At 41.4% G+C, this 12,013-nt stretch overlaps 1 protein-coding gene across 1 annotated transcript in view; it reads left to right on the top strand.

Moving 5' to 3' along the window:
* LOC122556579 (follistatin-related protein 5-like) overlaps positions 1-12,013 on the top strand; it is a 560,263-nt gene that overhangs the window by 533,611 nt on the left and 14,639 nt on the right. Inside the window, exons 13-14 of the mRNA XM_043703425.2 lie at positions 6,110-6,259; positions 7,205-7,312. Of these exons, the coding sequence (XP_043559360.2) occupies positions 6,110-6,259; positions 7,205-7,312 (258 nt within the window). The remainder of the gene's footprint in view (positions 1-6,109; positions 6,260-7,204; positions 7,313-12,013) is intronic.

The following is a 12,013-nucleotide window of genomic DNA, read 5'->3' as shown; positions in this document are numbered from 1 at the left end:
GACCTGCTGCGCTTTTCCAGCAACACATTTCCAGCATTGTAACGTTCAAAACAAATGGTGTTGTATATTACTCAGGCTTCTGTCTCATCTATTGCTGCTATCCTTTGCAAGGGTCTTAAGGTAAGGGAGATGAACTCAGGACATGTATGGGAACATGAGACTGGGACATCATAGCTGTTGACCAGGTATCCTAAATTAATCTACTCCCCTTTGTCAGCATTTGGCCCAAATCTCTTTAAGCCCTTTCTATTCATTGACACATCCAGCTGCCTTTTAAATGTTGTGATTGTGCCAGTCTCCTCTACTTCCCCTGGCAGTTCATTCCATACATGATCGCTACCAGATGAAGGAGCAGCACTCCAAAAGCTCCTACTTCGAAATAAATCTGTTGGACTATAACCTGGTATTGTATGATTTTTAACTTTGTCCACCCCAGTCCACACCTCCACATCTTGAAGACTTTCAGAGGTGTAGGGGAATTCTTAAGAACAAAGTCAGGACAGCAAAAAGGGCATATGAGATCGCCTTGGTAGATAAGGTTAAGGATAATCCAAAGAAATTCTAGAAGTACGTTAAGAGCAAAAGAGCAACTAGGGAGAGAATAGGGCCCCTTAAAGGTCAACAAGGTCATCTATGTGTGGAAATGCAGAAGATGGGAGAGATACTAAATGAATATTTCATGCGGAGAAAGAAATGAAGGCTGGAGAACATGGAAATATTGATGTCTTAAAAATAGTCCACACTACAGAAGAGGAAGTGGTGGAGGTCTTAAAAAATATAAAGACGGATACATTTCTGGGACCTGATCAAATATATCCTAGGACGCTGTGGGATGTCAGGTAAGAAATTGCAAGATCCTGAGCAGAGATATTTGTATTATCTACAGCCACGAGTGAGGTGCCAGAGGACTGGAGAGTGGTCAATATCTTGCCTTTATTTAAGAAAGGCTTTAAGGAGAAGCCTGAGAGTCCCTTCAACAAGTTGCCCAGCACTGATGTCAGACTCAGAGAGATTGTATTTACATGCATTTGGAGGGGCATAGACTGATTAGGCATAGTCAGCATGACTTTGTGCATGGGAAAATGTGCCTCACAAACTTGATTAAGTTTTTAGAGGAAGTAATCAAAAAGATAGAGGGCAGAATGGTAGACATTGTTTACTTGTACTTCAGTAAAGCCTTTAACAAGGTTTCACATGGTAGATCAGTTAGTAAAGTTAGATCACATGGGATTCAGTGAGATTGTGCCAATTGGATACAAAATTGGCTTGAAGGTAGGAGACAGAAGATAATGGTGGAGGTTGTTTTTCGTGCTGGATGCCTTGACCAGCCATGTTCCATGGGGATCCATGTTGGGTCTATTTTTGTTTGTCATTTATATAAGTGATTTGGATAAGAATTTAGGAAACATAGTAAGTTTAGAGATGACACCAAAAATGGTAGTACAGTCAACAGTGAAGAAGTTTATCTAAGATTTCAAATAGATATTGATTAATTGGGCCAATGGGCTAAGGAGTGGCAGATGGAGTTTAATTTGGATAAATGCAAAGTATTGCATTTTGATAAAACAAGCAAGGGTAGGACTTATACATTTAATGATAGCACCCTGGATAGTGTTGTTGAATAAAGAGACCTAAGGGTTCAGGTACTTAGCTCATTGAAAGTTGCAACACTCGTGGACAAGTGGTTGGGATGTCATGTTGTGGTTGTATAGGACATTGGTGAGGCCTCTTCTGGAGTACTGTGTACAATTCTGATCGCCCTCCCATAGAAGGATTCATTGCAGCATAAAAGGGTGAAGGGTGACATTTAACAAGGTTTATAAAGTCATGAGGGTCATAGATAAGGTGAATAGCAAAGGTCTTTTTCCTTGGGTGGGTGAGTTCAAAACTAGAGGGCGTATTTTTAAGGTGAGAGGAGAGAGATTTAAAAGGGACCTGAGGAGCAATGTTTTCACATACAGAGTGATTCATATGCGGAATGAATTACCCGATGAAGTGGTAGATAGGGACATTGGGACAGGGACATTAAGAGACATTGGGACAGGGTACAGGATTAGGTTGGTTGAGAGGGATGTGAGCCAAATGCAACAAGTGGGAAAAGGTACATTTGAGAACCTTGGTCAGCATGGATGAGTTGGACCGAAGGGTCCATTTCTGTACTGTATGACTCAATCACTCCATGATTTTATAAAACCCTAATCTTAAAGTGCCTCCAACCTGTCATAGTTTAGCAGTTATCATACACTAAGACAATAGTATAATGGTGAGATGTCAGTAATTCTTAACCTTATTGAGCAACAGAAGGATGGGTTTCCCAAGATATGGATAGGAACATCACTCATAGACCTATCCATGCAGCTCATAATACCTGATTGTCCAAAAACTGGGAACAATCTAATTTGACTTTCTGTGAGAACAGAAAAAAAGGTAGTTTCAACAAAATATGATTAATATGTTATATTGTTAGCAAAATTCCATTTTAGATGAGAAAGCTTCATTTTTCTAATTTACTGACCTCTCCGACACTAATGTTGAATATAATTGAATGGGTGGACGTAACTTTCCAGTAGAGCCATAGAGTCATAGAGATGTACAGCATAGAAACAGACCCTTCGGTCCAACCTGTCCATGCCGACCAGATATCCCAACTCAATCTAGTCCGGCTCATATCCCTCCAAACCCTTCCTATTCATATACCCATCCAAATGCCTCTTAAATGTTGTAATTGTACCAGCTTCCACCACATTCTCTGGCAGCTCATTCCATACACGTACCACTCTCTGAGTGAAAAAATTGCCCCTTAGATCTCTTTTATATCTTTCCCCTCTCACCTTAAGCCTATGCCCTCTAGTTCTGGACTCCCCGACCCCAGGGAAAAGACTTTGTCTATTTATCCTATCCATGCCCCTCATAATTTTGTAAACCTCTATAAGGTCACCCCTCAGCCTCCAACGCTCCAGGGAAAACAGCCCCAGCCTGTTCAGCCTCTCCCTGCAGCTCAGATTCTCCAACCCTGGCAACATCCTTGTAAATCTTTTCTGAACCTTTGCAAGTTTCACAACATCTTTCCGATAGGAAGCAGACCACATCTTGGTCAAATGGTCATTCTACATGTGTGAACCTGCATAGTCACAGTAAAATATGTTACCATGGCAAGTTTTACAGCAAGATGTTAATATTCCCTCAGATGACATCCACACTCACCAATTTCCAGCAGGATTAATAACACTGGATTTTTGTTTCTCATCAGACCCTCGAATACAAAATTTCCACTTGTGAGATTCCGACTGTTGTCATCGATGAGATCAGTTAACTATCAGCCTCCTAAATCAGGGAATAGTCGTACTCATAAATATTTTGCACTTAATCATTTGTTTCCTGTTGCATCTTAAACTCTTCAAGGAGTTTCATTTAATTCCAAATTTCCTGCTCACTGTGAAAACCAATTAATTATTTTGTTTTAATGTTAAAGTGCAGTAGCAATTGGCTGATGGTTTATTTGCCAAAATCAGGAAATTGACAATCAATTCTAGATTAATCTATTGACTTGAAAATACACACCTGACCCACACATCTTAATAACTTATTGTAGAAAAACAAGTCTCCAAAATAAATTACTTCACAGAAAATGTTAATTTGCTGGATAGACATTAAAGATATTGTAAATTTACATGATTATTGGGAGTGCAAGACTTATTTTTAAGGAAATATTGATTAAACTTTTTATAATGAAAAGAGTTACAAGGATTTTTACAATTATCAATAAGCAGCAGAAAAAAATGCAGTTAATATATGCATATATGCATCAATAATTATCACACTATGTTATGCAATATTACAGTTTGATTATATTGTGTAACAGTAATATATGGTACACAATCTACTTATTAGGTTATATTAATAGGAATAATTCAAAACATATATATAAATTGATAAATTAGTGTTCTAACTTCTAACATCTAGTCCATATACTTAGAGACACAGAAATGTATAGCACAGAAACATATCCTTCGCTCGAACTCATCCATGCCGATCAGAGATCCCACCCCAATCTAGTTTCAGTTGCCAGCACCAGGCTCACATCACTCCAAACCCTTCCTATTCATATACCCATCCAGATACCTTTTAAATGTTGCAATTATTCCAGCCTCCACCTCTTCCTCTGGCAGCTCATTCCATACACACACCACACTCTGTGTGAAAAGGTTGCCCCTTAGGTCTCTTTTATATCTTGCCCTCTCATCCTAAACCTATGCTCTCTAGTTCTGGACTCCCCCACACCAGGGAAAAGACGTTGTCTATTTATCCTATACATGCCCTTCATGCTTTTATCAACCTCGATGAGGTCACCCCTCAGCCTTCGAGGCTCCAGGGAAAACAGCCCCGGCCTATTCAACCTCTCCCTAGAGCTAAAATCCTCCAACCCTGGCAACACCCTTGTAAATCTTGTCTGAACCCTTTCAAGTTTCACAAAATCCTTCCCATAGGAAGGACACCAGAATTGTATGCAATATTCCAACAGTGGCCTAACCAATGTCCTGTATAGCCACAACATGACCTCCCAACTCTTGTACTCAATACTCTGACCAATAAAGGAAAGCATAGCAAACACCTTCTTTGCTATCCTATCTACCTGTGACTCTACTTTCAAGGAGTGTGAACCTGCACTCCAAGGTGTCTTTGTTCAGCAACACTCCCTAGGAACTTACCATTAAGTGTATAAGTCCTGCTAAGATTTGCTTTCCCAAAATGCAATACCTCACATTTATCTAAATTAAACTCCATCTGCCACTCTTCAGCCCATTGACCCATCTGATCAAGATTCCATTGTAACCTGAGGTAACCTTCTTCGCTGTCCACTACACCTCTAATTTTGGCGTCATCTGCAAAGCTACTAATTAAACCTCTTATGGTCACATCCAAATCATTTATATAAATGAATGAAAAGTAATGGACCTAGCACCGATTCTTGTGGTACTCCACTGGTCACAGGCCTCCAGTCTGAAAAGCAACCCTCCATCACCACCGTCTGTCTTCTACCTTCGAGCCAGTTCTATATCCAAATGGCTGGTGCTCTCTCTATTCCATGTGATCTAACCTTGCTAATCAGTCTCCCATGGGGAACCTTGTCGAACGCCTTACTGAAGTCTATATAGATCACATCCACTGCTCTGCACTCATCAATTTTCTTTGTTCCTTCTTCAAAAAAACTCAATCAAGTTTGTGAGACATGATTTCCCACGCACAAAGCCATGTTGACTATCCCTAAATAGCCCTTGCCTTTCCAAATGTGTGTAAATCCTGTCCCTTAGGATTCCCTCTAACAACTTGCCCACCACCGATATCAGACTCACTGGTCTATAGTTCCCTGGTTTTTCCTTACCCCCTTTCTTAAATAGTGGCACCACTTTTGCCAACCTCCAGTATTCTGGCACCTCACCTGTGACTATAAATGATACAAGTATCTCAGCAAGCAGCCCAGCAATCACATCCCAGCTTCCCACAGAGCTTTAGGGTGCACCTGATCAGGTCCTGGGGATTTATCCACCTTTATGCGTTTCAAGACATCCAGCAATTCCTCGTCTGTGATACAGACATTTCTCAAGATGTCAACATGTTTCCCTAAATTCTATATCTTCCAAGTCCTTTTCCGCAATAAACACTGATGCAAAATACATGTTTAGTATCTCCCCCATCTCCTGCGGCTCCACACAAAGGCTGCCTTGCTGATCTTTGAGGGGTCCTATTCTCTCCCTCGTTAGCCTTTGTCCTTAATGTATTTGTAAAAACCCTTTGGGTTCTACTTATGTACTTATTGCATATAACTGAATATTTTAATTAATAAAGATACAGTATCAGTTATACATATTGTTTAATATTAATCTACTCATGCTGTCCAAAGATTCTTACTTTTTCATATAGGATGCTTAATATAGAAGCCATATAATTTCTTGTATTGCAACAAATTAAACTTGATTGTAACATTTTTTCTTCCCTTCCTCTAATGAAAGAAAAATTCCAAAATTGAGGTTAAGTAAATAACCAGAAGATTTATTTTGTTCAAGTGATAATGCAAACACCAAGTTCAAAACTTTTTAATTTTTCACAGGAAGAGATTTGTCCAAGCAATGAACAGGAAGCCACTCAACAATGTGTCTGGGCCTCTGCTGTCAACATAAGAGATAAGTACATCTATGTCTCCCAACCCACACAGAGTCGGCTTCTTATCATTGATATTCCATCCCAGAAAGTGTTACAGGTAATTTGAACTGATGAATCGGCAATGTTTGAACGGTTATAAGGTTAAATATGCCTTCGATCTCAGCAGAATGAATTTGTCTTTAATTTTGTTTGTCAGCATGAAAATCTAGTCTCTGATAGTTGTATTAATCCAGTACCAAATTGATTTAGGTAGTATTTCCCCTGTTTATCGAAGTTGATGCACACCATATCATTTCTCTTTAACTGGCAGTCGGACTCAAAGTGAGCAGAAGCAAAGCTGTCGTACGAAGTGAAAGTGCCGTATCAGTGTGGGAGGAAAGATACTCTTTTGAGGTGGCAACTGAATAGAGGGATTGTGTAATCTTTGTGTAATACTGTAGGGAAGTGTTTGGTAGTAAACCTGTTCTTTTTAAATTATAGTTTCAAGTCTATTAGCACCCCACCTCCATTGGGATTGAATACAACCCCAAACTCATTGGGTGAAGCATCATATACAAACAATACCCTAAATATTGGAAGTTGTACAGAATGCCATGTTGGAACAAAGGATTTCATTTGTTCTCCACCTTGTGGCATGAAGTTAGGACAATTTGATTTTGTAAACTATTACATTCCTTCATCAAATTTGAACAATAACAAAATATCACTTAAACTTAAAAAAAATTACTTCATGAAGAGAGAGTTTGGTATAAACCATGATCTAATGTAAAACTTTGCTTGCCTTTGTTTTAGCTGTTAGGTTGTGGTGTAAGAGCTCTCGTGGTGCAGTGGTAGTATTCCCTACCTCTGAGCCAGAAAGCTGGATTCAAATCCCACTTGCTCCTGAGGTGCATATTGACATTTCTGAATATGTTGACTAAAAAAAACTACATAACTGAAATGCAGTTGCTCACCACCTCAAAATGGATGTCAGTCTCTCCAAATATTTACTTAAGAAAAATTTCATGCCAAATGTAACTGCTTGTCATTTATTCTTTTTTAGGCTGTATCAACTGACCCTGTCCCAGTGAAACTGCAATATGACAAGTCACATGACCAAGTTTGGGTCCTTAGCTGGGGAGATGTAAGGAAAAGGAATCCTACTTTGCAGGTATGGGAGAGTTAGTATGTCCTCCTTTACTAGAGTAGAAAAAGGTAAGATCACTGACTTGAATGATGATCAAACTTTGCAAATAATATTCCTGTACAGATTTTTATTGCTCAGGGAGACATGGGTGCATGTGGGACAGCCTGGAAAGTAGAGTAAAGATCACATTCAGACAAGTTATGAACTTACTAAGTGGAGGAGCAGGTGGCATGGAAAGTAGGATATCAAAAGACATTCATTCATTGAGGACAGCAAGACTGTAAAGATTGGTCTTTCAGAAGGGAGAGTGTGGCCTAAAGAATGAGACATCAGCAAGGAGAGGGAAGCTGTGAAAAGTGAAACTTTAGGGAGAAGAGTGAATATGACGAGCAAGACATCTCAACAAGGAGCAATGGGGGCATACAGAACAGGGTATCTAGGAGAGTGGGGGAAAAAAAGAGAGGTGTACAAGGGTACACAGGAGTACAATAGGGTGTACAAGAGGAATGGATGCACAAAAGAGGAGGGTGTAGTAGAGAAGACAGGCGTTTACAGGAGAATGGGGTGTACAGGAGGAGAGTGTGGTGTTCAAGAGGAGAATAGGATGTATAGGAGAGTGGGATATACAGGAAGAGAGGAGTACAGTAACCGTGCAGTGTACGGGGGGGTGTGGGAAGTAGGTTATATAGGAGAACAGGATGGACAGGAGAGAATGCATGTATGGAGAAGGGTGTATATAGGAGGAGAATGTGGTATACAGGATCATAATGGGTTGACAGGAAGAGAGCAGAACCCAAATTACATAATCTCTGGATTATAACAGAACCATGAGCAAATTGGTATAGGAAAAATAAGATCAGAAGATGAAATGCAGCACTCAAAGACTGGTGTGGAAGAATAGATTTCTATTCAGAAGCACTGCCATTAATATTTTGAAAAATGTGAGCTGTACCATTGGAGTAAGTTTCACTGGAATCACGCTGATAAAGTGTTCTGGAGAATTATTTAACTAGGGCAATACAGAGGTATTAAACTGAATAATGGAAGTAAGGGATCATATGAGCAAAGTTAGGATAAATTAAACAGAAACGACAAAGCAAAGAAGCAGTTAGGATAATGATACATCACACTTACCTCCTGTACACTTGCTCCTGTCCAACCTACTCTTCTCCTGTACTGCTGTTCTTCCATTTTGTTTTGAATGCTGAGCACATACATATACAAAGCCTTTAGTTCCATCATTGTATTCTGATTACAACCTTTGTCTTATAGACTGACACAAGATTATACACTGTGTCCTTTCCTGATTACTACTTCGCTATCTTTATCAAATTCTCTGTGTTTGTTTCAGTTTTCCAACATCCACAATATTTTGCTTTTGTTTGAATATTCGATTGCCTTATTTAAGTAGGGATACAATTTCATTGTAAGAAGTGCAGAACAGGTTCACATGATTGATACCTGAGGTAAAGTAATTGTGTTATGAGCAACAGCTGGGCACTTCGGTCTTTATGTATTGGAGTTTAGCAGCATGATATGATAATATTGAAAAGCATAAGGTTTTCAACAGACGTGACAAGGGTGGATGCTGGAAGGATGTTTGTCCTTTTTGTAGACACTAGAACTACAGGACACAGTTTCAAATTAGGCGTCTTCAAATTAAGATGGAGATGAGGTTTTTTTTCTCTCTTTGGGGATCATGAATCTATGGCATTCCCTTCCTCAGAAAGCAATGCTGGTAGGTTCATTGAATGTGGTTAAGGCAGAGTCAGATGGATTGCTGATTGACAAGACAGCTGAAGGATATAGGGAGCAGACAGGGAAATGGAGTTGAGGCCACAATCAGATCAACCATGGTCCTATCAAAATGGCAGAGCAGGTTGAGAAGTCAAATGACCTACTCAGACTCCTACTTATGAATTCATATTGTTCCTAATTAATTTGGACAAAGTTATTCAAGACTCTTTCTTTCATTCATTCATGAAATCGGTGGCTGTCATAAGGCTGGCACTTATTGTCCATCCCTTAGAAAGGTAATGGTGAGCCAGCTTCTTGATTGCTGCTGTCCATGTAATGTAGAAACACTAATAGTGCTCTTATGGATGGAATTTCCAAGATACTTATCCAGTGACAAAGAAGAACAGCAATATATTTCCAAATCAGGATGGTGTGAGAGATGAGGTGAGGAACTTGCAGATGGTGATGATTCCATTACCTGCTAACCTTGTTCTTCTCAGTGGTAAAAGTGTTTGGTTTTGAGACTTTCACCCAGAAGGTGGTGGGAGTCTGTAACTCGCTGTCTGTAAGGGTGGTGCAGGCAGGGTAGTATTAGCTCATAGGTGGCTCAATGGAGGGGAATGCCTAGTAGTGTATGTATCCAGAACTTTGACTAATGCAAAGCACAAATATGCCTAGATAGAGAAGGAGGGTTTGGCAGTCATACTTGGAGGAGAAAGTGAGGACTGCAGATGCTGGAGATCAGAGCTGAAAATGTGTTGCTGGAAAAGCGCAGCAGGTCAGGCAGCATCCAAGGAGCAGGAGAATCGACGTTTCGGGCATGAGCCCTTCTTCAGGAATGAGGAAAGTGTGTCCAGCAGGCTAAGATAAAAGGTAGGGAGGAGGGACTTGGGGGAGGAGCGTTGGAAATGCGATAGGTGGAAGGAGGTCAAGGTGAGGGTGATAGGCCGGAGTGGGGGTGGGGGCGGAGAAGTCAGGAAGAAGATTGCAGGTTAGGAAGGCGGTGCTGAGTTCGAGGGATTTGACTGAGACAAGGTGGGGGGAGAGGAAATGAGGAAACTGGTGAAACCTGAGTTCATCCCTTGTGGTCGGAGTGTTCCTAGGTGGAAGATGAGGCGCTCTTCCTCCAATCGTCGTGTTGCTATGGTCTGGCGATGGAGGAGTCCAAGGACCTGCATGTCCTTGGTGGAGTGGGAGGGGGAGTTGAAGTGTTGAGCCACGGGGAGGTTGGGTTGGTTGGTCCGGGTGTCCCAGAGGTGTTCTCTGAAACGTTCCGCAAGTAGGCGGCCTGTCTCCCCAATATACTTGGAGTCAGGAAGTTCCACCAATACCTTTACAGGCATACATTTGTAATAATAACCGACCACAAACCTCTGCTAAGTCTACTCAAAGAGGACCAGGCAGTGCAGCCCATACCTTCAGGTCGAATTAGGCAATGGGCTCTTGCAATAAGTGCATATGATTACAAGTTGGAACACCATCCAGAGGCGAAGTAGCAAATGTGGATGCACTGAGCTGCCTCCCACTGGCAGATACATCACTGGTGGTACCATCACTGGAAGAGTCTGCAGTAGTGTTAAATATTTTGGATGTACTTCCGGTCAGAGCTGACAGTATCAGAGAATGGATGCAGACAGATCCAGGCTTGGCAAAACGGAAACAGCAGTTGGTGATGGTGAAAACCAAAGGGCCGTCACATCCAGAATTGAATCCTTTTCAGAGAAACCAGAGCACAGAGACTGACATATTATTATGGGGAGGAAGCGTGTTTGCAAAAGTCACCACCGCATACTGGCTGAACTCCACCAGGATTATCCAGGGGTTTCCAAAATGAAGATGTAGGCAAGAGGTCATGTCTGCTGGCCAGGATCGGTGGGGCACTGCCCAGAATGCCATCAAGGACAGAAATCACCACCAGCAGCTCCCCTGCATTGGGGGGAATGGCTGAGTAAACCTGGACTCGGTTACACATGGACTATGCAGGTCTTTTCATGGGCTCAATGTTTTTAGTCATTCTGGATGCCCACTCAAAGTTGCTGGATATGCATAGAGTTCATTCATCAAACAAGGACAACAAGAATTACTGCATGCATCTTTTGCAATACAGGGACTCCTGGAAGTGTGGTCACAGATGTCATGCCATCTTTTACCAGCAGGGAATTCCAGAGCTTCCTAAAGTCAATTCGTACTTGACATATTAGGACAGCTTCTGGATTAGTGGTGCTGGGAGAGCACAGCAGTTCAGGCAGCATCCAAGGAGCAGCGAAATCGACGTTTCGGGCAAAAGCCCTTCATCAGAAATAAAGGCAGTAAGCCTGAAACGTGGAGAGATAGCTCCATACAATCCATCATCCAATGCTCTGGAAGAAAAAGCTGTCCAGACTTTGAAGGTGGACTTAGAGAAACAGCATACAACTTCACTAGATACCAAACTTTCTTAGTTCCTGTCTGATTATAGGACCATCCCTCATGCAACTACAGGATAGCTCCAGCAGAGTTGGTAGTGGGGAGAAGGTACTGTATCAGGTTAAATCCGATCTTCCCAGACCTGATTAAGTGGGTGAAATGGCATCAGGAATGCTATTGATGGACACAAGACTCTGTTAAGCGAGAGAGACAGTTTATTTCAGAAGATGAAGTTTGATGCAGGAATCAAAGGGATGGCCTTGCATGCGTAAGAGGCAAGGTCAGGTCCAGGGTGAGGTATAATGTTCAGGTAGGTGCAATGGACCTGAATAAGCATGTGGACTAAATGAAAACTGCAAACTTGCTAACAGTGCAGGAGCAAAATGTGCCCAGCTCCTCAAAAGCCTTTCCAACTGTTCTGGAATACATGGGTTCTCTCTTTCCATTGAGCATTGAGTATACCTTGGAAACTGAGATGAAAACGGCAGACATCACCACCTCAATGAAGGTGCCTAACGAAGAGAATGAATTTCTTCCGAGACACTCCACACACAAGAGACGAGCTACTGTGCTTTTCACGCC

The sequence above is a fragment of the Chiloscyllium plagiosum genome, unplaced genomic scaffold, assembly GCF_037043375.1.
Source record: "Chiloscyllium plagiosum isolate Xiang-an unplaced genomic scaffold, Cpla_swu_hap1 HiC_scaffold_16, whole genome shotgun sequence".
Classification (NCBI taxonomy): Eukaryota; Metazoa; Chordata; class Chondrichthyes; order Orectolobiformes; family Hemiscylliidae; genus Chiloscyllium; species Chiloscyllium plagiosum.
The sequence above is the reverse complement of the archived record's forward strand: the minus strand, read 5'-3'. Positions and strand labels throughout refer to the sequence as shown.